We start from the raw sequence: 27,921 nt of genomic DNA, 5'->3' as shown, positions 1-27,921 counted from the left end.
GATCCTAAATTTTGAGAATTTTATAAAGTAGGGTCCTAAAGTTTTTAAAATTTTGCAAGCAAGCCCTAAGTTTCTATATTAAAAATATTTTTCAACAAAATAATATTAATTGGGCACAAGGTCCAATATATTTTTGAGTCATGCTTAATGGTTGTTTCTCTTTAGATAATTTTATTTTCCATTGTTTGTATTGTTGGTAAAATAGTTTATATCTGTGGGGCTTAGGTTCCCTATTTTGGGCTTAAGTTTCTGGAATATCTTGTTCACCCGCCTCCATATACGTGTTTCGATAAAAATAAAAAATAAAGAGATAAATGTAGATCTTCTGGTAACTATATAAAACGTTGTCTTTTGTTTAATGCTTAGGATGGCAGTGGCGATATTACTTCGAAAATTTAAAGGCAATGACTGATTCTAAATAAAATACCTCATAACTCTCTAGATTAACCTCTTTCTGTTGATCGTCACGCTCATCTTTAACCGGTGATAGTCCTTTCCTAACCCCAACACTGACCAACAAACAACTGATTGCATAAGCCACAACCCAACCAAAAAATAAGAGAAAAGATAAATGGATTGATCTAATCGGACAATATCAGTTTTCCCTCGAAACATGACTCGTCTCCAATGGCAGAATCAGGTCTCCATTAATCTGGAGGACGCAAAAGATATCAAAAGCTTGGTGACCAAGTAAAGCAAATCTTGGACCAAGGGTGAGAGAATACTACGGAGAGCGTGATGCCGTGAGGGCAAACGTGAGGAAGATCGATGAGACGATCGCAGAAATCAGAGATCCTCGAATGTTGAATGTGATCTACTACTGCATAACTGGGTCTTGCATCTTTCTTCTTCTCGTGTACGGTGTATCTCTCGATGGAACACCACCTTAACCCTCAACATATACATACAGAGAGATTTCGTACACCCCAAAAATTGACAAGATAAGAGAGATCAAAGAATGAGAAAAAATCTGTTGCTTCTGTTATTATGAGATTCCGTTACAGAGTCTCTTTATATACACACTGGTTTTGGTTTAATTGCACACAAATTACTCGGTTATCTAAACCGGTACACTAATATCAAAGACAATTGAAGATGTGAATTGGTTAAGAAACAAAAAAAAATAAAAATTCTCTGTTTTTACTTTTTATTATAACAGCTAGTGATGTGAATCTGGGGAAAAAAATCTTTAGTGATAATGTTGATATCAAGCCATGTGAGTAAATGCATCATCTTGAACAAAACCGTTTCTTTCTTCTCCATGTCTGCCTCTCCCTCTCTGTAGAAAGACCCACAAGCATCTCATCTTGTAACTTAGATAATCAAGCCTAAAGATATTCAAGAATCAGAGCTCAGTTAAAAAAAAGAAAGACAATATTAATGTTATTAGTTTCTAAATGGGAAGACCAAGTAATCATTTTTACCTCTTTATAGGTCTATTGGCACTCTCAAGCCATCGTGAGCGAGTTTTACTGGAATCCCTTCCCTAACAAACCAATACATTGCAGCAAATAAGATTACTTCTCTCTTTCTATGGTATGGATTCGTCAGATATATTTTATGTAATTAAGGGTTTTCTTTAGTTTTCTTACTTTTTAGACCATTCTTCAAGATACTCGTTGTCCTTGTGGTGATCAAACTCGTGAGTCATTCCGATTAGAAGAGCCCTTTTCGGACTCAGTCTTTTGATTGTGTCTAGTGTCTACAGATAACAAAAGTAAGCATACATAAACCATAAAATAAACACCACACTTTCAAATTTATGCTAACCTGCGGGAAACATAAGTGGGTGTTGTGGGATCCTGTCTGCAATCACAAATGTGAAAATATCAGCTCACATTAAACTTAAAACCTCAAAATTTAATGCATAATGATGATCTGTCTTACCTTATATAACGTATCCAAGATAAGGAGATCCAATTGTCCACCACCAGATTTTGATATAACTGTGTTAATACAAAAGGCAAATGAAGTCTGAGACATCTTTGTCATGTATATCAAAATGCAGATGCACTAAGCAAATTCGTTGCACTTACCATACTCGGTGTTTGGAGGAAAGCGTGATACATCAGATATATACGCCACTCTTGATTTTTCACCAAAAAGGAAACCAAGGCATACATAGTCTTCTCCATGCATCACCTGCGGCATAAAGAAGATTGAGTCTCCACATAGATCAGCAGGGAACCATGATTCACTATTTCTTCAGAGGCTTTGAGAAACTTACTGGAAGTGGCGTGAATGATAAGTCTGAAGCTATAAATGGCTTCTCACAATCTTCTTCAATTATTCTCCAATCCAGCTGTGCTACTCGCCTAACTTCTTGGCCTTCTTTAAGTTTCTTCTGAACCAAATACGGGAACTTCACAGCAAGGCTGTATTCAAAAAAGCACGAGATTGTCTACAGCTTCAGAGACTAAAAAGTCAAACTGAAATTTCCAAAGACCATGACTATGTTTATTACCTGTCCATAGCGTATTGGCTTACAAAAATTGGAGTAGGCTCAATATCATTCGTAGGACTAAATGGTTGCACAGAACGTATATCATCCAGGCCAAGTACTGCATCAGCATGCTCATGAGTCAAAATTATCTGCAATTCATGCGAAAATTATGAGAGCTTCAGATACAGATAATAAAATTCGGATAAGTGACCCAAAGATTTAAAATTTGCTTTCAAGTTAGCTTTCTACTTATCTCAGGCATGTTAAGACAGCATTCATAAAAAGAGATCTCAATGGGAAGAATGAAGAGAAACGATTTCGTGAAGACTTACAGAATCAACTTGAGGAATCTTGTGAAGAGTAAACCAACGAAGGACTTGTTCCCTAAAAGTCTTGCCAACATCGATTTGAATGTATTTATGTTTGCCATCAATTTGACAATAATCAATGAGCATTGAAGTATTCCCCCTGCCACAAGATCTCTTATAGAATGAACAAGCTAGAACTAGTCTAACACTCTACAGGCAAACTCAGCTTAAGAATGGATCTAATCAAAGCACCACAGACAAATCTTAAAAGGCTTCATATGATTCAACTCAACACATGGATCAAATTGGAACACCAAAACTAGACTAACTGATCCCAAATCATTCGGAAATTGAAATTAATCCAAATTTTTAATCGTTCATAAAATTTCCACTGAATCATATAGACTTTAAGGAAGAACCAAATCAGTGCGAGACGAGAATGTACCTGTAGTTAGGATTTCGTTCAGGAGGGATCGAGAGCGACTGGGAACAAACGTAGCAGGGACTATCAGATCGCTGGATCAAGCACATTGCGTTAGGTACCGCGCTCGAGCATCCCGTTCCGAGGAATATAAGAGCCGATCCATCACGATCAGATGAAACGGTGCCGTTCTCCATCGGAATCGAACCGTCCATCATCGGCAACGTCAGTATCTCTACTATATATATGAAATATTCCGGCGAAGGAGTCGATTGTAAAAACGGTAACACAAGGCTGTCGAGTGTCGACGACGCAAAGGGTACACAAGAGGAAGCAGAGAGAACCAAAAAAAAATAATTTGATATATAAATAAATACATAAATAGATATATCAACGGTTTTTGTCTAATTTGTGTACACCACGTGGCGTAATCTTAACGGTTTTTCCTCAAGGCCCACGTTTTTAATTTAGTTTTCGATTTTCGACTTGTAGTTTCTTTCCATGGATTCGTCACCCCCTTTCTGATTTCAAAATTCGCATGGTTCCGTTGATTTTGCTCTTTAAACATTTTTCTCAGTTTGAGTTAACGGAGAGAGGTTCGTGTTTGAGTAGCTTAATTAGTGAAGAAGCTTCTCGCTCTACTGTTCTTCTTGTTTGATTGATGTTGAATTTAAGGGTTAATCGGATTCTTCGTAGACCCTTAATTCGATGTTTACCTTGCTCAATCTCTAACGATGATGCATCTTTCTCGACAACTTCATCGAAAAATCCTGGCTTTAGTCATGTTCCGGAGATTGGAGCAGTTTCTTATCAAGAAGATGAACATTTAGGAGAGTTGAGGCAATTGGGTTTCGTAAAGTCATCAGCTTTGAATGCTACGAGCGTTGGTGAACCTGAATTCGGAGAGATTCCAAACCCTAGGTTTGATGAGATTGATGAATTGGGAGAAGATGAAGAAGAAGAACTAGATGAAGATGGTGGAACAAGTGGCGAAGAGCGTGATGATGATCTCGCTGTTCTGAAATCGGTTAGGAAGATTCCTCAATCACGAGAAGAAAATGGTAGATTCGATGTGGAAGAAGATGAATCTAGGCATCCTTTGGTGAGAGAGATAGGTAGGTTAATTGGTCTCAGGTCATCTTGGAACCCAAAGCATGAAGCTCAGATGAGGAATCTTCTGAGGAGTCTTAAACCATCACAAGTCTGTTCTGTTTTACGCTCACAGGACGATGAACGTGTTGCTCTTAAGTTCTTCTACTGGGCAGATCGTCAATGGCGGTATAGGCATGATCCCATGGTGTATTACTCCATGCTTGAAGTTCTTAGTAAGACTAAACTGTGTCAAGGTGCTAGGAGAGTTCTCGTTCTGATGAAGCGTAGAGGTATATATCGAAGCCCTACAGCGTTTTCGTTTGTAATGGTATCGTATAGTAGGGCAGGTCAGCTTAGAGATGCGTTGAAGGTGTTGACTCTTATGCAGAGAGCTGGCGTTGAACCTGATTTGTTAATTTGCAATACAACTATTGATGTTTTCTTGAGAGCGAATAGGTTGGAGAAAGCTTTACGGTTTCTAGAACGTATGCAGGTTGTTGGTATAGTGCCGAATGTGGTGACTTATAATTGTATGATTAGAGGTTATTGTGACTTGCATCGAGTTGAGGAGGCAATTGAACTACTAGAGGATATGCCTAGTAAAGGATGTTTGCCAGATAAAGTTAGTTACTATACGATAATGGGATATCTTTGTAAAGAAAAACGGATTGTGGAAGTGAGAGACTTGATGAAGAAGATGGCGAAAGAGCATGGTTTGGTGCCGGATCAAGTCACTTACAATACTCTAATTCATATGCTCACAAAACATGACCATGCAGATGAGGCTCTTTGGTTTCTATGCGATGCTGATGAAAAAGGTTTTCGGATTGATAAGGTGGGTTATAGTGCTATAGTTCATGCATTGTGCAAAGAGGGAAGAATGTCTGAGGCTAAAGATCTCATCAATGAAATGCTGTCGAAAGGACATTGTCCACCTGATGTAGTAACTTATACTACAGTTGTTAATGGCTTCTGTCGTTTGGGAGAGGTCGACAAAGCTAAAAAGCTTCTTCAGGTTATGCACACACATGGACATAAACCAAATACTGTGTCATACACAGCTCTGTTAAATGGGATGTGCCGAACAGGGAAATCATTAGAGGCAAGAGAAATGATGAACATGAGCGAAGAGCACTGGTGGAGTCCGAATTCCATTACTTATAGCGTAATTATGCATGGGTTGCGAAGGGAAGGGAAACTGTCTGAGGCCTGTGATGTGGTAAGAGAGATGGTACGAAAAGGTTTTTTCCCTGGCCCAGTTGAAATCAACTTATTGCTCCAGAGCCTTTGTCGGGATGGGAGAACACATGAGGCCAGAAAATTCATGGAGGAGTGTCTGAACAAGGGTTGTGCTATTAATGTCGTGAATTTCACTACAGTGATTCATGGTTTATGTCAGAACGGTGAGCTAGATGCTGCTCTCTCAGTGCTTGATGACATGTACCTGATCAACAAACACGCAGATGTCTTTATATATACTACTTTTGTTGATGCGTTAGGAAAAAAAGGTAGAATATCAGAAGCAACGGAACTTATGAAGAAGATGCTTCATAAAGGTATAGATCCTACCCCTGTTACATACAGGACTGTCATCCATCGATACTGCCAAATGGGAAAAGTTGATGATCTTGTGGCTATATTGGAGAAGATGATATTGAGGCAGAAATGCAGGACGGTTTATAATCAAGTCATTGAGAAGCTTTGTGGTCTGGGAAAGCTCGAGGAGGCAGACAAACTTTTGGGAAAGGTTCTGAGGACAGCTTCAATAGCTGATGCTAAGACATGTTACGTACTTATGGAAGGCTATCTTAAGAAAGGTTTGCCTCTGTCAGCATATAAAGTGGCCTGTCGGATGTTTAACCGCAATCTGATACCTGATGTTAAGATGTGTGAGAAGCTTAGCAAAAGACTGGTTCGAGACAGAAAAGTAGAGGAGGCAGATCAGCTAATGTTACGTTTGGTTGAGCGTGGTCATATTTCTCCCCAGTCCTCAAAACCATCAATGGTCTAGTAAATACCTGTCTTGATTTACTTTAGTTTTTGTAACAACAAACTTCTTGATAGTATTTGAGGCTTCAAGCAGAGCGATTTTGATAATACAACTGTCCAGGTGCTGGAAATGATAACTACATGCTGTTGTATATTTTGCTTCTTAGTCACAACCTCCAGATCCAAAACGAAGGAACTAGGCTCTCACACTCCGTTAGCAGTGATGGATTTCTTCTTTGATGCTCTTGGCATGAGGAAACTGGTTTGAGCAGAAACCAGTTATTCTATTTCACATTTTCCTGGTAGCGTTATTCCCAATACTTCTACTCATTGTTTTCATTATTACTATTAATGACTGGACAAAACTAAGAAATAACCTTCCAAAAGGAAGAACGTGAAATGGTTTTTCCTTTCCGCAGGGACCATATTTAAGTGACACCATACAATCAAGTACTGATAAGTCTCTGTCCTCTTAAGTTTTACTTTAATTAAGGCCACGATTGCATATTTGCGTTTGCGTTTCCATGTTATCAATGATTAGAACATTATAACATGGATAAGTAAACATAAACACAGAAAAATAATTGTGACCTAAATCATGTGTCTCTAAGTTTTATTTTACTTTATAGCAAAACTAGAGGTTCAGTATACCTCACTGTTTATTGATCATTTTGATTATTCTGGGAAGTGATTTCATTATAGACCATGATGTTTTGTTGGTTGCTGCTTGATAATTAGAATACAGTAGAAGGTGCAAATAGAAAAGAGTTGTTGATGCAAATGAGTTGACTATAACACTTAAGAGTTTTTATACATGTAGGATTTTCACTTTCTCTGATGGTATATGGTATTTATATTATCAATTATGAGAAGAAATAGGAAATCATTTTGGGACAGACAGAATTCTATGGTTAGAATTACGATAGATGACTTAACCTTGATGGGGGTATATCATACATGTCGCTATATTAATAAAGATATCCATTATTTTCTGTATTTGGGTATAGTGAAGCTGATAGCTGTGCATAAACACTCTCTCTTATTGTATTTTAGTTGATTTTGGTGTCTTGTACCAACGCGGAATTAACTCTTCATTACTTTCTTTTTCCGTGTGAACCTGGTGACGTTGGAGGTACTTATCAAACAACATTTCCATGATAATTGCCTGCATCTTGGCTGATTCTGATAATAAGCCAAAACTAGAAACTGTTGCTGGGAAAGTGAAAGTAAAGAGCGTACCTACCTCAGTTACTGCTTTTGTTGTAGACTGTTACTTTATATTCTGCAAACAAAAGGATCATGTCTGCTCTGCTTGTCCAGTTAACGGTTTTAAACTGTTGCTTTTTATAGGAACTTATTGAGCCATTTCCATTTTGGCGTGTTGCTGTTGGTTTTTCCATGTAAAGGCTGAGAGAGCCCTTATGCGAAACTCGTTTCTTACTCTGCGCATTCACTGTTACCATATAATTTCACACACAATCATGCTAAAAAGAAAGTGTTGCTTTCAAGAATCTCTTGTGAAATTCATTTTTAGAAAAGATGTTGAATTGATCTTTGGCGATGTGATTTGTTGTTTTGTTTGTAATGTTTAAATGGTATGTCCCAGTATATGACAGCGATTATAACTGTTGTTGTCTTTTAGTGGAGGACTTGACTTATCTACAGGATTCTACCTTGGATTTATGATATTTCCATCAACACTTGACAGTAAATGCTACTGGTGCTTCAAAGGATCTCTACTGGAGCTTCAAAGGATTTCTATTGGTTACATGCAAGTGCCGACAGAGCGAGAACTGTTCTATTACTGTACACTGCACAGGTACTGAAAGTCTCCAACTTTACATAAAAATAGTTTCTAGAAACTTGATGGCTCTGACTGAACCATTAACTAGTAAGGTCTTTAGCATCTTATGTAGTGAAACCGAACCCTGTAAAGTCTTTGCTTTGGCAAAATGGTTGAATACAAATGAATAAACTTTGTGTTAATCAAGAGAGTCCTGCGGTTAGGATTTTTAGCCTTGGAAGCCTTAATCGAACAAATTAATCACTCGTTTAACTTTGCTTAACTCATTAACAACATTGGTGAATCCTTCTTTACGTTCCAATGTACTGCAATGCCACATTATTGAGATGGGTCGTTTGCATTATTGAAGTCACCCGCAACGAATCCATGACCCTGAACTGATGGGTAGTGTATTTCCTTTAGCCGTCTTTTCTCCAAACATAAATATTTGTGTATAAATTTTCCTTCTTTTTACTCTCTGGAAATGCAATGTGTTTTGCATGGTCTAGGTTCATTTCTGCTTATGATTTGCATTGCCAAAACACTCTGCAACAAAACACCACGAGTCCTTTCTGCCCCATCTCTTCAACTCATGGGTATGTATAACACCATTAGCAACATAAATATCTTCATGCTTTTTTTTTCACCCATCTCTGCAAATGCTGTGGTTTAATAGTGACATAGGTCAAATTCAACTGTAGTCTATTTTGTCTGCTTATGGTTACAATCGCTTTCCTCTTCGGCTTATTACTTTGTCAGGAGGGTTATTACACGTCAAGAGAAACCTCATTGGTTATGGCCATCCATTCTTTGTGGTCGACCTTAACTGGACTGTGTATTTGAGGATTTTGTGTTTGGTATTATCCAAAGGCACTTATGCTTTTGCTTACTGAATCATCTCCCATGTTCTGTTTACTTTGTTTGTCTTCCAATTTGCACCCAAAGATCATTCATTGCCTCTGTAGCAGTCAAATTGTTGTGTAAATTCGGTTCTGCCCCTACCCCTCCTCTTGACACACTTTTGTGGGAACTGAGGAACTATCTTGGGGGAAATATCTCCGGATATGTGGAACCATAGTCTAACGAAGTTATGTGCATTGAAACCATTGACGAGGAAGGTCTTCCAGGTGAGGCATTGTTGGCCGCCTTAGAGAGCTTGTTTATTCGCCGAGTGAGTTGTTGGAGCGGTGTCATAGCCTTGATTGGGAATTCGACCATATTCTTTCTCTCCGCACATGATAAATAGTGGTTCGGAAGGCTAGTCGAACGAGATTCACTGCAACTTGCTGAAGTAAGCCCCAATGCGGTGAAAATGTATTCCCTTTTGGCGCTATAAAAGTGTGTCAAATTTAGTATACGAATGATACTAATGTAGATTTCAAAAGAGGATGATACTTCTAATTTGTGTTACAAACTAAACATATTGTAAAATGGACCACCAAGATTTTTCATTCCTTTTAAAAAGGAGATTTGATCTCTAAAGTCATATCGTGGAAAAGATTTTGATATATCATGAGAATGAGAGATAATAACTATGAGGACAACATCTTTGCAACATAGCATCCTGAAAAGTTAATAAAACTGCAAGGAAGCATTACAGCTCAGACACATGCTTTGTAAGTTGTAACAGCTAAACATCCATGATTATTTTTTTAAGTTTTTATCTAATTACTTTGTTATTATTTTAGTTAAAATGATCTAAGCTCGAATCTTAAGGGAGCAAATCCCATAAGAAATGATTGCTTTTGTATATGGTTTTGTATATTATATAGTATATTTTCAGAAAGAAGATAAAGTTGTCCCCCTTGAAGACCACCTGATCTGCATTTTTTACCTGTAATGTTCCATACCATGGTTTTGAATCTGATACATGTTTTAATATCACTTGCTTGTTCCTTTTTTTGGTCGTTTTTGTTCCTTGCCAAAATGGTTTCCAAACGCAATTAAAAACTGCATGGTCTTCTTCAAAAAGGTGGTTCCGAGTTAGAGGAGTATTGTTTTACAACTTTTGTATAGAACTGAATTTTGTTGTTTAATAAATTTTATATTTCAAAAAAATAAAAAAATAAACCTGAATACGCCAACTTTTAAAAAAATATAAAAGTATGTGTATATTCAACAATAATACGAGTTTCTTACAAATTACTTGCATCGTCTTTTTGACTATAGTAGAAATGGAATAGAAAAAATATAAAGAAGTCAAGCAGAAAATAGCTAAGAACTGAGATCTGATGTGCACATTTTTGTACCATTTACTTTATTGATTTTCAATAGATTTGTGATCCGAAACAAAATCAATTGTTCCATAGGTTTCCACAATAGTGCCCGTTTCAATTGCGAGCCAAAATGGAAAGATCTTTTTCCAACACCAATGAATTAGTCAAGACTCAAGAATAACAAACACTCCCTGAGTGTATGATTCATTTGACGTAGATTGAGTTTAACCCCATGATTAATAGTCCATCTTAGGGGATTATTATAAACTTGTGAACACTAATGGAATTGATAACCTAATTTATATGCCGAAAATGCCAAAATACATTTGCTTACAAAAACCACAATATAAAACCACTTTTATAATGTGATGATAAATTAATGATCTGTCCATTCGGGGACATCAAAATAAATAAATAAAAAATGGTTAGCGATCTTTTCTTTCTAATTAATTTGGGAATAATGATAAGCATGTGTTGGAAAGTAAGAAGGGTATGGCCTTTTTGGTGGGGAAGAATGTTTATTGACATCAAATTATAGCATGCATTGTCCCCCTCCAAAGGGTATGTGTCATTCCTTCACCCACTTCTTTTTTAATATCGAAATGAAATTAAAATGTTTTATAAAATAATCATTTCCCTAACATATATAATAGGAATATCTATCGGGAGTGACTCTAATTATAAATCAGTTAAATGGTTTACGTTTTACATATCTTATCGATGACCTGTCAACAATTGAAAAACGTGATCTTTAGTTTTTTTTTTAACAAGATGATTTACAAAAAGAAAACAAGTTTTTTCAATAGTTTTACTACAAGTAATTTTATGCAATCATATCATATCGGTCATTAATTAGACATGCATGTTAAACTGTCTAATACTAATCGTACATGGTGCTTCTTCGTCGAACTTGATTTGAAACACAAACTTCATTGTTTTTTTTTTGTATTTTGACATCTTCATACATCATGTTTTACATGTAAATAAAAACATCATGTTTTAGTTCTTCTTGAACATATATCGGCATCTATATATGATGTTGTTTCAAAAACAATATACTATCTTTGCTTTAATCAAACATATATATAAAAGCTAGCTAACCGGAGATAATATCTGCTTGATCCATAAACATTGAACGTAAATGAATCAAGGCATAGATACTTTTGATCTTGTAAGTATATAATTATAGTTTAGCAAATACAACTAGCAAACGCGAGACATGTTGGAATGTTATCACAATGCAAAACGATATCGGATTCATAAATATCATAGTTAGATATTTTATGAGGTAGGGTCTAAAATTTGATAAGTTTATTGTAAAATATTTGAAAATGTATACATACTTTTTAATCTAAATAGATTAGATTTGTTTTTGGTTTTACACTCCACTAGGACCACTATCACCCAAAGATAACTGAAAACTTAGATAATGAATTATAATTTTTTTGAAAAATTATCATATAAAAGAGCTAGAAAATAATGATACAAGAAAAGGCCGGAAACCATTAAATCATGTCTTCTGAGAGAGTAGGGACTCCAAGTGGGTAACATGCTATTTGGTGACAACAAAAAAAAAGAGAGTCAAAAATCTTTATTTACATATATAGATTTACAGTATTTGCCTCTATTTAGAAAGGCATAAACATAAAGAAAGAACACATATTTGTACAAGTGCAAAAAGAAACAGCATATACATACATATAGATTTGTGAACTTTTAAGAAATTAATCATCTCATGTTTGATATGACCTGAGATTATTCAATACCAAGATATATAAAGAAGATGATAATTCAATGAAACCTTTTCATGAAATATAACCAAAGCAAAGCCTTTACATGAAGTATGTGCGCGTGTGCAGTATGTTAATGTTGCGTTATTTGAGTCTTGTTTGCACGAGTCTAGAAATAAGAGACTTAGTCTCACTAGTTTGAATTGGTCTTTTCTGTTTGTGGTTTTCTATCGTCTAGTTGAAGTCGTGTTTTGAGTCACGTTCTGTTTCAGTTTTTTGTTTTGCTTCAGTACTTGTATTTGCTATAAAAGGCATTGGAAGTCTCTTTAATAAAGTGGATCATTCAGTGCAAACATGTGTATTCTTTGAACCTAAATCTACATTTGGTATCAGAGCAAAACACAAATCGAGTGATCAAAAGAGAGATAGCGAGAGAGAAGATGAGTGAGGATAAAACACTTACCAAAATTCCTCACTTTGATGGTCATTACGACCACTGGAGTGAATTAATGGAGAACCTCTTGCGAGCAAAGGGGTTATGGAGTCTGGTCGAATCGGGTTACAGTGAAGCAGTGGAGGGAGCCGAGGTGACTGCAGCGCAGCAGAAACAACTCGATGACCTCAAGATGAAAGATCATCAGGTGAAGCACTATCTGTTCCAGGCCTTAGATCGGGTGGTATTTGAGCAGATCTTGGATCGAAGGACATCTAAGATCATCTGGGAATCCATGAAGAGGAAGTTTGGAGGCAATGAAAGAGTGAAAAGATCTCTGCTCCAAACGTTAAGGAGAGAATTTGAAGTCCTTGCTATGAAGTCTAATGAGAGCATTGATGACTACTTTGGAAGAGTTATGGCGGTCTCAAACAAGATGAGGAGCAATGGTGAAGAAATGTCGGGCTCGAAGATTGTCGAGAAGATTCTTCGTACTCTAACCGACAAATTCACATATGTGGTGGTGTCAATAGAAGAATCCAAAGACACAAGGAGCTTGACCATTGATGAACTACAGAGTTCTTTGTCTGTGCATGAGAAGAAGTTTAAGAAGAGTAGCTATGAAGAGGAAGATCAAGCACTCAATGTCAATGTAAGAGGAAGAGGTGGTGGTTCGTACAGAGGACGTGGCAGGGGGAGAGGGCGTTCGTTCAACAAAGCAGTGATCGAATGCTATCGATGTCACAAATTGGGGCACTTTCAGTATGAGTGTCCAAATGGAGGTAATGCAGCTCACTTTGCAGAACTGGAGGAAAGTGAGGAAGTTATGTTGATGGCGTATGTGGAGACTCAAGAGAAACAAAGAGGCAATGTTTGGTTTGTAGACTCTGGCTGTTCAAACCACATGTGTGAAGATCGAGGTATGTTCTCCAGCTTGGACACTGCTTTTACTCACAACGTCAAGCTTGGAGACAACCACAAACTGCAGGTTAGTGGAAAAGGTGCAGTAAAAATCACACTTAAGGGAACAAGCTATGTGTTGAATGATGTCTATTATGTACCTGAGCTGAAAAATAATCTGCTAAGTGTTGGGCAACTGCAAGAAAAGGGGCTAGATGTGTTATTCAAAGGAGGAGATAGGAAGACCTGTAGCATATTTCATCCCACAAAAGGAAAAATAGCAGAATCTGTCATGAGCACAAACCGGATGTTTGTGTTACTTGGTGATGAAAGTGAAAAAACATTGGAAGAACGTTGTCTCCAAGTGGATGCATCTGACAAAGCAGAGTTGTGGCATCACCGATACAGACATCTCAGCTACAAAGGCCTTTTCACGTTGAACAGCAAGGAAATGGTCACTGTTTTACCAAGCATTGGACATTTGAAGGTCACCTGTGAAGCGTGTGTTAAAGGAAAGCAGCATCGAGTTTCCTTTCCAAAACAAAGCAAGTGGAGATCAAATGAGAAGCTACAGCTCATTCACTCTGACCTGTGTGGTCCGATCACTCCACCATCCAACACCCAGAAGAGGTACTTAATAAGCTTCATTGATGATTTTTCTCGCAAAACTTGGATATACTTTGTGCGAGAAAAATCTGAGGCATTTCATCAGTTCAAAGTGTTCAAAGCATTTGTGGAGAAGCAGACTGGGAGCTCTATTAAGTGTTTGAGGACAGATAGAGGAGGAGAGTACAACTCTATGGAGTTCAATGAGTACTGTAAGGAGCAAGGAATCAAGCGACAATTGACTACTGCTTACACTCCGCAGCAAAACGGGATTGCTAAGCGCAAAAACCGAACCATTATGAACATGGTGAGAGCTATCATGTCGGAGAAGGAGGTACCAAAAAGCTTCTGGCAAGATGCAGTACAATGGGCAAACCATGTTCTGAATCGATCACCTACGACAATTGTGAAAGACATGACCCCAGAAGAAGCATGGAGTGGAAACAAACCATCTGTTGAGCACTTTAGGATCTCCGGCTGCATTGGGTATGTGCATATTTATGATGTCAAAAGGACCAAGCTTGATGATAAGAGTGTGAAGTGCGTCATGGTAGGCTACAACAGTGAATCAAAAGCTTGGAAACTGTTTGATCCGGTAGAGAAGAAAGCACACATCAGCAGGGATGTGATATTTGAGGAAGAAAAAAAATGGGATTGGGATGTCAGTTATTCTGCTGAACAGAACATGGAGCTTGAGTGGGAAGAAGATTATGAGTGTGTTGAAAATGAAAACGAAGAGGAAGAAGCAGAGTCAGAAGAAGCAGAAGAAGATGGAGCTCAGAGTGCTGTTCCAAATGATCCTCAATCAGGAGCTACAACACCAACAGTGAGTAGAACAAGAAGACCACCAGTTTGGGCTGCTGATTACACTTCTGGTGAAGATCTTTCAGACACAGAAGAAGAGGCAAACATGGCAACACTTGAGTCTGAAACTCTAGCTTGTTTGGTCATTTCAGATCCTACAACCTTTCACGAAGCTGTCCAACACGCAAGGTGGAAAGAAGCGATGGATGCTGAAATCGATTCGATTAAGAGAAATCACACTTGGTCATTGGTGGTGCTTCCAGACGGAGCCAAAGCTATTGGTGTGAAATGGATATACAAAACCAAACTAAACGAGCTAGGGGAGGTCGACAAGTTCAAAGCCAGACTTGTGGTGAAAGGATATGCTCAAGAGTATGGGATAGATTACACGGAGGTGTTTGCACCAGTGGCAAGAATGGACACAGTGAGAATGGTCATTGCCTTGGCAGCACAACGAGGTTGGAGAATCTATCAACTGGATGTCAAGTCAGCTTTCTTACATGGTGAACTACAAGAAGATGTTTTTGTGGAGCAGCCTCAAGGATATGAAGCAACCGGGAAAGAGCATTTGGTGTACAAACTGCACAAAGCTCTTTACGGACTGAAACAAGCACCAAGAGCTTGGTTCAGTCGTATTGAAGCCTATTTTATCAAGGAAGGTTTTGAGAGCAGCTCCAGTGAATAGACTTTGTTTGTCAAACGCAAGAGAGGTAAGATTCTTATCGTTAGCATCTATGTTGATGATTTGTTGTTCACTGGTGATGATGAGGAGCTGCTAAATGAGTTCAAGCAGTCGATGAAGAAAGAGTTTGATATGACAGACTTGGGGAAGATGAGATATTTCCTCGGCATTGAAGTGATACAAAAAGACGATGGTATCTTCATTTGTCAAAAGAAATATGCAGCAGAAGTGATCGAGAGGTTTGGGATGCAGAATTATAACTCTGTTAGCGTTCCAATAGTTCCTGGACAGAAGATTGGTCGTGATGTAGCTGGAAAAAGGGTTGATTCGACTCTGTACAAACAGATGGTGGGAAGTTTGATGTATCTGACTGCAACACGACCTGATCTGATGTATGCTGTGAGTCTCATCAGTCGTTTCATGGCCAATCCTACTCAGTTGCACCTTGCTGCAGTGAAGAGAATCATGCGTTATCTGATAGGAACAGTGGAGTATGGGATTTGGTACAAAAGGGAGGGATTCACAGGTTTCATTGGATACACTGACAGTGACTATGCGGGAGATGCAGAGGATAGCAGAAGCACTTCAGGGTACGTATTTCTGATGAGCGGAGGAGCTGTTGCCTGGTCTTCGCGAAAGCAACCTATTGTGACTATGTCTTCCACTGAAGCAGAGTATGTTGCAGCAGCAAACTGCGCCTGTCAAGCTATTTGGATGGAGAGAATTCTTAAGGAGATTGGTTTTGAACAAGATGGAGAAATGGTGTTGTTATGTGATAACACCTCCACCATCAAGTTAACTAAAAATGCGGTTATGCACGGCAAAGCCAAACACATCAGGGTTCGTTATCATTTTCTCAGGGAGTTAACCAAGGAGGGTGTCATTAAGCTCGTTTACTGCAATACGGAGGAGCAGCTAGCTGATATCATGACAAAGCCTTTGAAGTTGGCGACATTTCAGTGGATCCGAGGAGCTTTTGGGATGAGCATTGTAAACTGATCGTGTGAGAAGGTTCAGTTCAAGGGAGGGAATGTTGAGTTATTTGAGTCTTGTTTGCACGAGTCTAGAAATAAGAGACTTAGTCTCACTAGTTTGAATTGGTCTTTTCTGTTTGCGGTTTTCTAGCGTCTAGTTGAAGTCGTATTTTGAGTCACGTTCTGTTTCAGTTTTTTGTTTTGCTTCAGTACTTCTATTTGCTATAGAAGGCATTGGAAGTCTCTTTAATAAAGTGGATCATTCAGTGCAAACGTGTGTATTCTTTGAACCTAAATCTACAGTTAACCTTTTCACTTAATCAAAGTATTTATCTTCTTTTCCCCCTCGATTAGCTTGAGTAGGTACGAGTTTCATTCAAACTCTAGATTATGCCAATTAATCTTTCTTTTAAAATATGCTGATTCACATATTGTCCTTAAATGCTCCAAACTCTCAATTCTCAAATGTTAGCTAGTATATTCTAGATTAAGCACTCTTTATAGTATAACCAACAAAATTCGAAGTCGTATATTTAGACGTGGGATTGAGAAAAAAAACACTGTGTTGTCAAATAAATAAAATAAACTATTTAACAGCGTTACGTACAACTTATTGGTTTAATTGATAACATAACGGTTAAAGAAAATGGCTAATGATACATAAATAATGTAAAACGATACGAAATGAAAAAAAAAAAAAAAAAAACAATAACATCGTTATGTATTGATTGTTTTTAGACTTTTAGTATTGTTCTCTGATTCTTGACAATGAAAAATTGAAAATGGTAATGAAGGACAATTATATACTTATAGACAAATTACATGTTTGGATAAAACCATTAAATGCATTGTATGTGTAATGGTGTCGTACACAATACTAATCCACAAGGTACAACTAAATTAGAAATTTTAATTGAAGGACAAAAAGAGTTGAAAACGAATAAAATCCATACCCATGATGAAAATAAAAATAATTAAAAATAAATCTTTCGTTGCCTACTATATTATATACTACACATGTTATGTTTCGTTTAGTGTCCATAATTACACAACACAACACACTCTCTTCACTTCCTTTTGTTCCTTATACTTCCCCGGTGACCGGAGAAACATAAAAAAAGAAAAAACTTCACCGGCGAAATGGACGAATCGTGGCGTATGAAGATGGGTTTAGGCGCTGATCCATTCTTCTCCATCGCTCGTAAATCTATGGACGCTCGGATCGACGCTGAAGACTTCGCCGATGTTTTCGGTGGTCCGCCGCGAAGCGTCCTAACACGAAAATTCTCCGGCGACTTTTCTCGTTCTGATTGTTTCTACGACGAGATTTTCCGGCCGCCGGGGAATTTCTCCGGTGGCGGCTCCCTTGCTTCTTCTAAATCTCACGGCAGAAACTTACCGGCGTTTAGGATTCCCTCCGGCGGTGAAGGATTTTACGACGGCGTGTTCGGTAGCCGCGGCGGGTCGTCCAAAGATGGATTAAAGAAACAGAACTCGATGGCCAAATCGATGTCGAATTCATCATCGCTACTCTCTTCAGAAGAGCTCAGTCCTCATTATCCTCCACCGGCGGCAACTTCCGGCGACGACGCCGGATTTTCTTCTTTCACTTCTAGACTCAGGTTAGTGGTCTTTTTTACTATTCTATCCTCCACATCATTACTGGTTTATTCACAATTCTTGAGGACAGTTCCGTAATTTCAAACATGCTCTGTTTTTGTAGACCGTTAAACGTCCCTTCAAGAAGTCATAAACGAGACTCAAAGAAACAGAGTTTCCCGGCGTTTCCAACATCCAAAGATTCATTCTCCGGCCAAAACAACACGCCGGAAAAAGCAGATTTTTATTACAGGAAACCACATTTCACCGGATCCAGGAGAGCATCTCCGGAGACAATTAGCTTAGATCCTAATTCCTTCAGAAGAACGGATGATTACGGACCGAGCTCCCCTGCATCTTCCCCTGTTTCTTCCTTCATCTGCGAAGAAGAACACAACAACACTGATGCCAAACAGAGAAGGAACAGAGACGAAGAGGTAGTCGTAGTAGAAGACGAAGATGACGAAGAAGAAGAGATGAGCTCTTACGTAATTGAGATAAACTCTGACCGATTCGATCGTTACAAAGAAGAAGGAGGAGGAGGAGGAGGAGGAGGAGGGAACTCGGATTCAAACGACATGGATGAAGCAATAGCTTGGGCAAAAGAAAGATCACAAAGACCAGAAACAAAGCAAACAGAAGAAGACGTTATCGATTCGAGAAGAAGTGAAGAAGAACCCAAATCAGAAGAAGAGGTTAGTGTTGTTGTTGTCATTGACATTTTCCCGGGAAAAAACTGAACTTTTCTCAAGAACTGATGAGATAAAAATGAATTGAGTAATGCAGATGGAGATGGAGATGAAAGATGAAGAGATAAGAATCTGGTTAACCGGAAAAGAGACAAACATTAGACTTCTCCTCTCAACGTTACATCATGTAAGTGTGTGTGTAATCAGAACTTTGAATTGGTTTTAATGTTGTCTCGGACCGGTTACTTAACCGGGATTTTGTTTATTTGTTATATTCAGGTTCTTTGGTCAAATAGCAATTGGTATGCGATTCCTTTAGCAAATCTTCGAGATGGATCACAAGTTAAGAAAGCTTATCAAAAAGCTCGGCTTTGTTTACATCCAGACAAGTTACAACAAAGAGGTGGAGCTTCACCGATTCAGAAATCTGTCGCCAGTAGAGTTTTCTCCATTCTTCAGGTACTAAACCGAATCAAAAATCGACTTTGTTTTGTGGTTCTTGTCACTAACTCTTAGCTGACATTTGGAAATTTGTAGGAAGCATGGGCCGTGTACGTAACAAACGAGGGGCTCTCGAGCTAAACTGGAATCCGCAAATATTTTTATTCTCTCAGTTTGTATTAAACTGTCAGAATCGGTTTATAATGTAATAAGAATAAGAGCAAAAAAAATTAAGCACAATTTGGTTTCTTGATTGTAAAAGTCATATATATTCCACTTTCAATGTTCTTATATAAAACCTTGATAAGAAAAAAAAAAAAAAACGAGAAAGCGAAATAAAATAGAGCAAGTCTCACATGCATCAAACAGAGTAGTAATAGTGTTTCCAAGTGAGAGTGATGTTTGAAAGATTTAACAATAATAGACAGACATAGATTCTCTAGACGACTCAAAACTTAGTATTCTATATCTTGAGGTGGAATATGGTATGGGGCATTGAATCCGAACCTAGTTGAACCACCCTCGTAGCTGCAGTCAGCAAGATCGACTAATCCGACCTCGGCGAAATCAAAGATATGGACTTTGTTAGGGAGCATGCCTGGAAAAGAGCTAGCAGGGACACAAAAAGGTTCAGACCTTGAGATGAAAATGCAGAGATCTCCTATGTCTTCAGTGTAAACCGCGTTTCCTTCTTCGTCAAGCTTGAAAACCCTTAAAACACTTGTTTCCATTATCGCAGCACCGTCGATGCTATCGATTATATCCCTGTACCACCTAACCAAGAATGTTTCACCTGTGGATCGTGACTCCACCAAGTGTTCGCTTGTGCTGTACAAATTCAAAAGCTCGGGTGTGGTCTTCATCTGTCCGGGATGGTACTGATATCGCAACTTCTGGATCTTAGGTATGTTCTTGTACTGTTTGTGGAGATCCCATGATCCAATGAGGTGGCCTCCGGATCCGGGTATGCGAAACATGCCGTGTTTCTTTGAAAACATGACTTGGGAGGAGAAGAAACAGGGGTTTTCGATTCTGACATTGGTCCACTCGGAGTTACTTTGACCTGGTCTGCAAAAGCTTAGTTGAGGTCCCAAGAACTTGACAGCCACAACACAGTCCTCATCCTCTGGAGAAGTTGATGACATTGCCACGTTAGTGACGATTTGGGTTTGGCAATGAGGCAGAGTTACAAGAGGAGGTAACGAGATACGTTTTGGATCTGAATCCGATGCAGATGGGTTGAGATCGTCTTGGAGACGCACTGTTCCGTTCTTCAAAGTAGCTACCCAGCCATGAGATGAACCGATCGTTACCATCGCCTCAGTAATATCATTATACACCAACTCCATAGGCACCTTCTTATCCAAATGAATGCGGCCACATTCGTTAGCATTTATAATCACGAGTTTTCCGAGATTTGCTCCGCAAGGATCAGCGCCGATGATGGAACAAGGAGGGGTTTGCAGCAAGCCATTAGAGCGAAGAGGAGGAGAGGCTCTAACAAACACTGGTTTCCGAAGACAGAGCTTCGGAGCCTGGCCGAGAAGCAGAGACATGAGTGTGTGTTCTTAGCGAAAGGCAAATGTTAACAAGAAACCAAAAAAAAAACTTAATCGGCGATGTTAACATCTCCACTAAAACCCTTTTTTATTAGTAGAGAGAAAGGAAGGAACTTGGTCACCAAGTTTTCAATCTCCAATATCTTTTTTTATGGATATTCTTCTTTCCTTTTCAATCTCTTTAACTTCCAACCTTAAAGAACTCTAATCTTTTTTTTTTGGTTTTTTTTTTTTTGGGATGGATTGGGTTTGGTATATTGGAGAGTTGAATCAGAGGCTGAGGACTCACATGCTGAAGCTTTACTATCTATGAAGATTTATATTCTTCAAGACTCACATGTGTGTTGCGCGGTAATATACAAAGAAGCGTTCAAGGAATAAGCTAATAAGAAACTTGAGAGAGTTAAACATGAATGTATCAGAAATATAAAAATTAAACATGAATATGTATGGCTTTTGTTTATGATGTATATATGTTATAGAACCCTGAGAGCAAATGTAAAAGACTCTTCCTCAACAATGGCAAATAAATTTGATGTTCGAAAAGACAGACTCTAGACTCAAACTCAATTCCAAACTACTTGTACAACTTTTGAGGTGAAATATAGTAAGGGACCGTGAACCTATTAATAATACTATCGATGGAGGAATCAGTCAACTTGACGAGTGAAAATTCATTGTCGTCCAAGATATGGACTCTGTTAGGGATCATGCCGGGAACGGAGCTAGCAGGGACACAAAAAGGTTCAGACTTTGAGATGAAAATGCAGAGATCTCCTATGTCTTTAGTGTAAACCGCATTTCCTTCTTCGTCAAGCTTGAACACCATTAAACCTTCTGTTTTCATTTTGGCAACACCGCCCATGATCTTCTCGGTCTTCTTGTACAACTTAAGCAAGAATGTTTCACCCGTGGATTGTGACTCCACCAAGTGTTCGCTCGTGGTGCATGAACTCAAAAGCTGGCGTTCGGTCTTGCTCAGCTCGGGAAGGTTTTGATATCGCAACTTCTGAAGCTTGGGTGTGTGCTTGTGTTTGTCGAGATCCCATGATCCGATGAGGTGGCCTCCAGATCCGGTTATGCGAAACATGTCATGTTTCTTTGAAAACATGACTCGGGAGGAGAAGAAACAGGGGTTTTCGATTCTGACGTTGGTCCACTCGGAGTTGCTTTGACCCGGTCTGCAAAAGCTGAGCTGAGGTCCCAAGAACTTAGCAGCCACAACACAGTCCTCTTCCTCTGGAGAAGGTGAGGACATCGCCACGTTGGTGACGATTTCGGTTTGGCAATGACGCAGAGTTACAAGAGGAGGCAACGAGATACGTTTCGGATCTGAATCCGATGCAGCCGGGTTTAGATCGTCTTGGAGACGCAGAGTTCCGTTCTTCAAAGTAGCTACCCAGCCATGAGATGAACCGATCGTTACCATTGCATCAGAAATATCGTCTCGGTTTTCACCTTCTTCTTCAGAGAAGCTAGCCAGCCATGGGTTATTAATATCGTTATACACCAACTCCATAGGCGCCTTTTTTACCAAATGATCATAACTACTGTGTTCACCGGTAGCATAGAAAATTTTGAGTTTTCCGAGACCTGCTCCACAAGGATCAGCGCCGGCAATGAAACATGGAGGAATTTGCAGCAAGGAAGATGAGGAGGAGCCATTAGATGTATGCGCAGAGGCTCTTACTACCAACACCGGTTTACGAAGGCAGAGCTGCGAGGGCTGGTTGAGAAGCAGAGACATTTATGTTCTTGGAGGAAAAACCAAAGAAACTAAAACGGAAGAATGAAGAAAACCCTAATTGTGATCTTGTTCACATTCTTCGCCCTCTATTCACATTGATAAACAAGGAGTAACTTGGCCACCAAGTTTTCCATCCTCGACATAATCAATCTTTATGGACATTTATTTGTCTTTCCTTGTTTTCGTTTAATTCTCAATTTCTCATTAACGTCGAATCATACATAATACATTTAATTTGTTTTGGCTACATTTTTGATATTGGTTTTTAATCCGCTTTCCTTTTTCGGGGTTTTAAGTGATTGATAATGTAGAAAATCGCAAAACCAAATCTGTAAAGCTTTTACTTTCCGGTTAAAAAATCGATTCAAGCCAAGATACTCGCAACACGCATGCTATTCACAACATTCCATGGAATCAAACAAGATTAAATTATCAATAATCCCCATTTCCCAATATAGTTTCAAATTGCTTTGCTTCACTTCTTAACGCTTCCTTTGTATAACTTCAAACCCACTCGCAACCCCACCCACTACTATAGTAAAATTTTAAAGACGAAAAAAAAAAAATCTATATTTGAAAAAAGTAAAACAGCTTATGCCGACTGTTTCGCAACTGTCCGGTTAGCCATGGCACCATTAGTAGCACCTGAAACTTGAAGAGACGAAAGGATTTGTGTTCAGATCGTATCGTTAGTTACTCCTTTCTAGGCTTTTTATCTAGCAAACATAATAATATTCAAGGCGGATACTTACCATCGGTTCCTTCCTCTTTCTCTTCGTCGATGGTTTTCCAAACAATGTCCTTAAGTCCCGTGGTAAGGTTCTTGTAAAACTAAAAGAAGAGCAAGAAAGGAGGCAAAAAGGTAAAGATTCAAACATCAGTTACTGGAACACCATTTGACAAACAAAAGCACAAGCTCGGGTTTCATATAAACAGATTCAGCACTAATAAGCCTTGCATACCTTGTGGAATTCCAACGTGTCACCCCCTGATTTTCGCATTTCAACCATGTAAAGAGATGGAGCAACTTGAAAAACCTGAAGGTAGATGTTAATTAAGTTAAAATTAGGTTCATCCAACATTGGGCGAAACTATACAAAGCTTGAGCACTGGTCACTGTGAAAGCTAACCTCAGTGGCAACTGCCAACTGACCCTTGCGGCCTGATTTTTCTCCTGTCAGCTTCATCTGAAGGAGTTGAGAAATGGTAAAAGGGTCTAATCAGAAGCAACAAGCCATTACAACTCCATAGCACGGGTAAATAAATATGTAACAGTATTCTAACCTTGTAGTTATTTGTCTTGACATCAAACCCCATAGGTGCTGCCGCAGCCTCGATTTTTGTAACTATCTCGTTAGCCGAAGATTTGGAAGTAAATCGAGTTTTTCGCTTCACAAGCCCCTGAAATCAAAGATGCTTACCGATCAGAATGACGACTTTATCAAACTAAGGATGGACTTCCAAAGAAAAGTATTGGTCACTAAAATTTGGTGGCAAAAAGCTACTTCTTATTAGTTCTGACCAAACCGGCAAAAAGATAGTTTAAAATCGTCAACAAAATAAGAGCCTTTGAGGGCTGAATTTTAAGGACCAGCTTTACTTACCATTTGTTTTTCGAAAAGTGAACCCAGATTGAGACCCTGGGATGTTGAGATGAGCTCAAAAGCATTCATAGTTACTGGTGTTTTGGGTCCTTCTTCTCGCCTTTCCACAACAAGATTCTTAGACTCCTATTAACAAACAAAAACAAACTGAGCAATCATCCAGGACAAACTACAGAAAGAAAGAAAAAAACCCAAAACAACATAAGCCTTACCCCCGAGTCATCAAAGATTGCATCAACATCATCAAGGCTGACATCAGCATTCTCAAATTTAGGTGCTTTATACCCTTTTTTAAACCACTCATTTTCAATGACCTCAGCAAATGTAATCCTCTGCCCAATATAAAAAATCAGTGTAAAGCTTTCCGATCTAAGCAATCCAATATAAAGCATTTGCCTCTTCAAAGGAAATCCCCTCTAATATAATAGGTTAAGAAAAATATACCGTTGCTGGACTGGGATCCAAAATCCTTTTGATTAACTTCTTAGCACTTGCAGAAAACCAGGGAGGGCAGGTAAATTCTGCTTTGAATATCTGTAACCATGAAGAAAGAAGACTGAGGTGACATTTTATGCTATATAAACCTCATGTCCTATAAAAATCACAGAGGCTCCCCATACAAACCAAATGACACCTTCTAGAAATTCAAACCTTGAAGCTTTTCTGATAGCAAAAGAAAAAGAACAAAGTGTAATACCTTTTTATATAACGAAGTCAGGTTAGAATCTTCAAAAGGTAAATAACCAGCCATTAAGACAAAGAGAATTACTCCACAAGACCACAAATCCGCCTTCGCTCCATCATAACCTTTGTTGTTGATTACCTGAAGAGAAAAAAATAGAAGGTTACCGAGACTAGAAGACTTGAAGCTTCAAGACAACCGTGTGTCAGTTTTCAGTCAGACGATAAAACCTCCGGAGCAACATAATTGGGTGTTCCGCATGTTGTGTGAAGTAACCCATCCTCCTAAAGAAGAAGGATCACAACAAAATCAGCTTTTGATAACTCATGGAAAACTTTCTCCTTAGAGGCCATACATAGTAGCTGAATTATCAAACTATCGCATATACAACAATGAAATCAATATATATGGATTGATGCTCACTCGAACTTGCTGAGGTAGAGCGCTCAATCCAAAATCAGACACTTTCAAAGCACCATTAGCATCCAAAAGCAAATTTTCTGGCTGAAACCAGAAAAAGGTAAAAAAATTTCAATTCTGATACCAAATTCATTCACAAGAAACCAGAAAAGGTAAAAAGTTTCAATTCTGATACCAAATTCATTCACAAGAACACTATGCAAGAGTGTAGCACAAAAGTAAGATTTGTTTCTAACCTTAAGGTCTCTATGATAAACACCTCTGCTATGACAATAATCAACCGCATTAATAAGCTGTTGAAAGTACTTCCTCGCCTCATCTTCCTTCAATCTCCCATTGCTTGACTACATACATGACAATTTTAAAAGAAATCAAGATCGCATTCCCACACATTAGTCATATATAGTACTAAGAAACAGATATTAAAAAAAACACATGTTTAAATGAAAGCTTACAATTTTATCAAAAAGCTCCCCACCAGTCACGAATTCCAAAACAAAGTAGATCTTAGTTTTACTAGCCATCACCTGAACAATAAGAAGAAGAAGAAGAAGAGAATCAATCGGTAACTACTACAAAGATACCAAAACATAGAATAATAAAAAAAAATCCGTTAAATATTATATATATAAATATGATGATCTAGCCTAAGCCAGGGACCACCAAAATATGTTCCATAACTTCAAAACGAATCTCAGATTCTAAAGAACAAACACTTTGGAATATATAAAGCTCTTAAAAGAGTCTAGTATAGATGCAGGGAGAGATTTAGAATAAAAAACCTCAAACATACGGATCACATTTGGGTGCTTGATCAATTTCATTGTTGAAATCTCACGCTTGATCTACCAAATAACACAAAAAACCAAGGTTATATATATATATCAGACACAAGCTGCGTAAATCAAAGATAAAACAAAGAGAAGAAGATATAAAGAGAACCTGAGCGATCATCTTATTTTTGGTGACTTTCTCTTTATCAATAACTTTAATGGCGACATTATCACCATTCTCAACATTTCTAGCGAATTTGACCTTAGCGAAGGTTCCTTCACCCAGAGTTCTACCAAGCTCATACTTACCAACTCGTGTCCTACCTGAACCACCACCACCAGAAGAAGGCGTTGATCGAGAAGGAGTCGATCGTGACGGTGTTGTTCGAGAAGCCATCTCTCTCTCTCTCTCTCTCTCAATCTCAATCTCAATCTCAATCTAGCTTATTTCTATAGATATATAGATAGATCTCTTTCTATTGCTAATGAATCATAAGGAGGAAGAGGACCTCTTCTTCTTGCATGGCTGCCATACTTGGGATTTGGCAACGCTCATCGTGAGATCTGCAGACGATTAATAAAAAACCCTAAAAGGGAACCCGGAGACCGGAAAATCAAAAAATCGGGGATTTCAACTTTCGCGTGCGGAGAAAATTCAAACCGGACGACGAAGACGAAGACGAAGACGAAGACTCATCACAATACGAAGATTTTCCAAAAAAAATAATTTGTAGTGAAGAATTGTTTTCAGTAAGGTGAATTTAATGTTTTTTTCTGATATTAATCGCAAATTTCGGCTACAAAGGAAACAAAAAAAATCGAAGCCGGTTTTGAGAAAAAAAGCGAGTAACAGGCTAACAGCGCGAGAGAGAGAGAGAGAGTTTTGTGTGATTCTGTGGGTGGAAAGAGGATTTTAAAGTTAATTTAATTTTTACTTTAATGTTTTTATTTAATTGTTTCTTTCTTTTTTCTTGTTTTTTTGGGTCAGTAAAGTTGTTTAATTAAGGAAATGTTTAATTAAATTCTGTTTAGGGATTATACGAGGAAGGTTATATCTGTGTCACTGTGTGGATTTCTCTTTTTTTCTTTTCTTTTCTTCTGACGCATGCTATAGTTACATTTTTTAATAATACTAATAATTCTCTAGGCTTATGTTAGAGTTTATTATTATTAATGCAAAGTGTGAAAAACTGGGTAAGAAAAGTTCCAATGGCAAAAGTCAAAACCGTTACTAAAGTAAGCGTTTTTTTTTTATCTTCTTGGTAATACAGTGATTATTTATTTCTTTATAACGTTTGTATCCAATATATGATGAGAATTTAGTTCCTTTTTAATTACAATGAAAATGGTTTCGTATTTGGTATAACAAAATTTGAGGTTATTTTGGGTCAAATGTAAACCAAAAAAAAAAAAAAGTATTTTGACGTTTGTTGACAAAAGTTAGAAAAATACTTAGGTTCCCTCTTCTCTCAGCTAATCAGAATCTTCCATCTAATACTTTATTTAAAAAATAAATCAAAATTAAATTAAAAAGCAATCCAAATTAAGAAAACAAATTTTGTATACTTTTAATTAAGGAAAGTTAAATATTTGGCTTGGTTTAAATTTTTAAAACTAAAGTAAAATTATATGTCGGTTTGAGTTTACAAATAAAGTGGTTAGGGTTTAGATTTTATAATTAAAACGAAATTATATATCGGTTTGGGTTTACAAATGAGATGGTTAGGGTTTAATTTTACAATTAAAACAAAATTATATGTCGGTTTGGGTTTACAATTGAGGTGGTTAGGGTTTAGATTTTACAATTAGAACGAAATTATATGTCGGTTTCGGTTCACAAATGAGATGGTTAGGGTTTAGATTTTACAAGTAGAACAAAATTATATGTCGGTTTGGGTTTACAAATGAGGTGGTTAGGGATTAGATTTTACAATTAGAACGAAATTATATGTCGGTTTGGGTTCACAAATGAGATGGTTAGGGTTTAGATTTACAAGTAGAACAAAATTATATGTCGGTTTGGGTT

The 27,921-nt window shown here is 38.0% G+C and overlaps 6 protein-coding genes across 10 annotated transcripts; 2 read left to right on the top strand and 4 right to left on the bottom strand.

Moving 5' to 3' along the window:
* Positions 958-3,518, bottom strand: LOC104757375 (putative hydrolase C777.06c). The gene is made up of 10 exons (XM_010480112.2): positions 3,197-3,518; positions 2,776-2,911; positions 2,465-2,592; positions 2,228-2,375; positions 2,037-2,142; positions 1,888-1,946; positions 1,771-1,806; positions 1,593-1,702; positions 1,425-1,486; positions 958-1,328 (listed from the first exon to the last, which is right to left on the bottom strand). Exons 1-9 carry the CDS (start codon positions 3,388-3,390, stop codon positions 1,429-1,431), a joined length of 975 nt encoding a protein of 324 aa, XP_010478414.1. The 5' UTR covers positions 3,391-3,518; the 3' UTR covers positions 958-1,328; positions 1,425-1,428.
* Positions 3,700-8,989, top strand: LOC104757374 (pentatricopeptide repeat-containing protein At1g09900-like). Of its 4 annotated transcripts, none has more exons than XR_002036159.1 (2): positions 3,700-7,479; positions 7,604-8,989. XR_002036159.1 is itself a non-coding variant. In XM_019239085.1 (2 exons), the coding sequence occupies exons 1-2, from the start codon at positions 3,834-3,836 to the stop codon at positions 6,491-6,493; spliced, it is 2,472 nt and encodes an 823-aa protein (XP_019094630.1). In that variant the 5' UTR covers positions 3,700-3,833; the 3' UTR covers positions 6,494-8,989. The 4 variants fall into 4 exon arrangements, 1 of the variants encoding a protein (XP_019094630.1); XR_002036158.1 differs by having other exon boundaries at positions 3,700-8,072; positions 8,546-8,989; XR_002036157.1 differs by having other exon boundaries at positions 3,700-8,441; positions 8,546-8,989.
* On the top strand, positions 17,431-19,375 carry LOC104757372. Its single transcript, XM_010480109.1, has 5 exons — positions 17,431-18,003; positions 18,105-18,675; positions 18,767-18,856; positions 18,949-19,128; positions 19,207-19,375. The coding sequence occupies exons 1-5, from the start codon at positions 17,522-17,524 to the stop codon at positions 19,249-19,251; spliced, it is 1,368 nt and encodes a 455-aa protein (XP_010478411.1). The 5' UTR covers positions 17,431-17,521; the 3' UTR covers positions 19,252-19,375.
* LOC104757371 lies at positions 19,454-20,712 on the bottom strand. The gene has a single exon (XM_010480108.2). The coding sequence runs from the start codon at positions 20,664-20,666 to the stop codon at positions 19,566-19,568; it is 1,101 nt and encodes a 366-aa protein (XP_010478410.1). The 5' UTR covers positions 20,667-20,712; the 3' UTR covers positions 19,454-19,565.
* Positions 21,179-22,458, bottom strand: LOC104759528. Its single transcript, XM_010482435.2, has one exon. The coding sequence runs from the start codon at positions 22,414-22,416 to the stop codon at positions 21,247-21,249; it is 1,170 nt and encodes a 389-aa protein (XP_010480737.1). The 5' UTR covers positions 22,417-22,458; the 3' UTR covers positions 21,179-21,246.
* LOC104757370 (CBL-interacting serine/threonine-protein kinase 23) lies at positions 22,745-26,781 on the bottom strand. Of its 2 annotated transcripts, none has more exons than XM_010480106.2 (15): positions 26,065-26,781; positions 25,905-25,967; positions 25,578-25,649; positions 25,359-25,466; positions 25,126-25,206; positions 24,933-24,986; positions 24,718-24,843; positions 24,465-24,554; positions 24,233-24,352; positions 24,021-24,146; positions 23,701-23,817; positions 23,547-23,603; positions 23,379-23,453; positions 23,169-23,247; positions 22,745-23,067 (listed from the first exon to the last, which is right to left on the bottom strand). In XM_010480106.2, the coding sequence occupies exons 1-15, from the start codon at positions 26,290-26,292 to the stop codon at positions 23,009-23,011; spliced, it is 1,455 nt and encodes a 484-aa protein (XP_010478408.1). In that variant the 5' UTR covers positions 26,293-26,781; the 3' UTR covers positions 22,745-23,008. The 2 variants fall into 2 exon arrangements, with proteins under 2 accessions (XP_010478408.1, XP_010478409.1); XM_010480107.2 differs by having other exon boundaries at positions 22,745-23,061.

The sequence above is a fragment of the Camelina sativa genome, chromosome 17, assembly GCF_000633955.1.
Source record: "Camelina sativa cultivar DH55 chromosome 17, Cs, whole genome shotgun sequence".
NCBI lineage: Eukaryota > Viridiplantae > Streptophyta > Magnoliopsida > Brassicales > Brassicaceae > Camelina > Camelina sativa.
The sequence above is the reverse complement of the archived record's forward strand: the minus strand, read 5'-3'. Positions and strand labels throughout refer to the sequence as shown.

Bases quoted from the DNA above. Each gene is read 5' to 3' on its own strand.
- LOC104757372 (XM_010480109.1), top strand. From the start codon at position 17,522: ATGGACGAATCGTGGCGTATGAAGATGGGTTTAGGCGCTGATCCATTC. The intron at 18,857-18,948 runs GTAAGTGTGTGT...TGTTATATTCAG, and splicing joins TCCTCTCAACGTTACATCAT to GTTCTTTGGTCAAATAGCAA. The intron at 19,129-19,206 runs GTACTAAACCGA...GGAAATTTGTAG, and splicing joins GAGTTTTCTCCATTCTTCAG to GAAGCATGGGCCGTGTACGT.
- LOC104757374 (XM_019239085.1), top strand. From the start codon at position 3,834: ATGTTGAATTTAAGGGTTAATCGGATTCTTCGTAGACCCTTAATTCGA. The intron at 6,185-6,372 runs CAGAAAAGTAGA...ATACAACTGTCC, and splicing joins AGCAAAAGACTGGTTCGAGA to AGGTGCTGGAAATGATAACT.
- LOC104757375 (XM_010480112.2), bottom strand. From the start codon at position 3,390: ATGATGGACGGTTCGATTCCGATGGAGAACGGCACCGTTTCATCTGAT. The intron at 2,593-2,775 runs GTAAGTCTTCAC...CATGAATTGCAG, and splicing joins AGATTCCTCAAGTTGATTCT to ATAATTTTGACTCATGAGCA. The intron at 1,487-1,592 runs GTAAGAAAACTA...TTGGTTTGTTAG, and splicing joins CTTGAAGAATGGTCTAAAAA to GGAAGGGATTCCAGTAAAAC.
- LOC104757370 (XM_010480106.2), bottom strand. From the start codon at position 26,292: ATGGCTTCTCGAACAACACCGTCACGATCGACTCCTTCTCGATCAACG. The intron at 24,353-24,464 runs GTATATTTTTCT...TATATTGGGCAG, and splicing joins TGGATCCCAGTCCAGCAACG to AGGATTACATTTGCTGAGGT. The intron at 23,818-24,020 runs GTAAGTAAAGCT...CTTTGATTTCAG, and splicing joins CACTTTTCGAAAAACAAATG to GGGCTTGTGAAGCGAAAAAC.
- LOC104757371 (XM_010480108.2), bottom strand. From the start codon at position 20,666: ATGTCTCTGCTTCTCGGCCAGGCTCCGAAGCTCTGTCTTCGGAAACCA.
- LOC104759528 (XM_010482435.2), bottom strand. From the start codon at position 22,416: ATGTCTCTGCTTCTCAACCAGCCCTCGCAGCTCTGCCTTCGTAAACCG.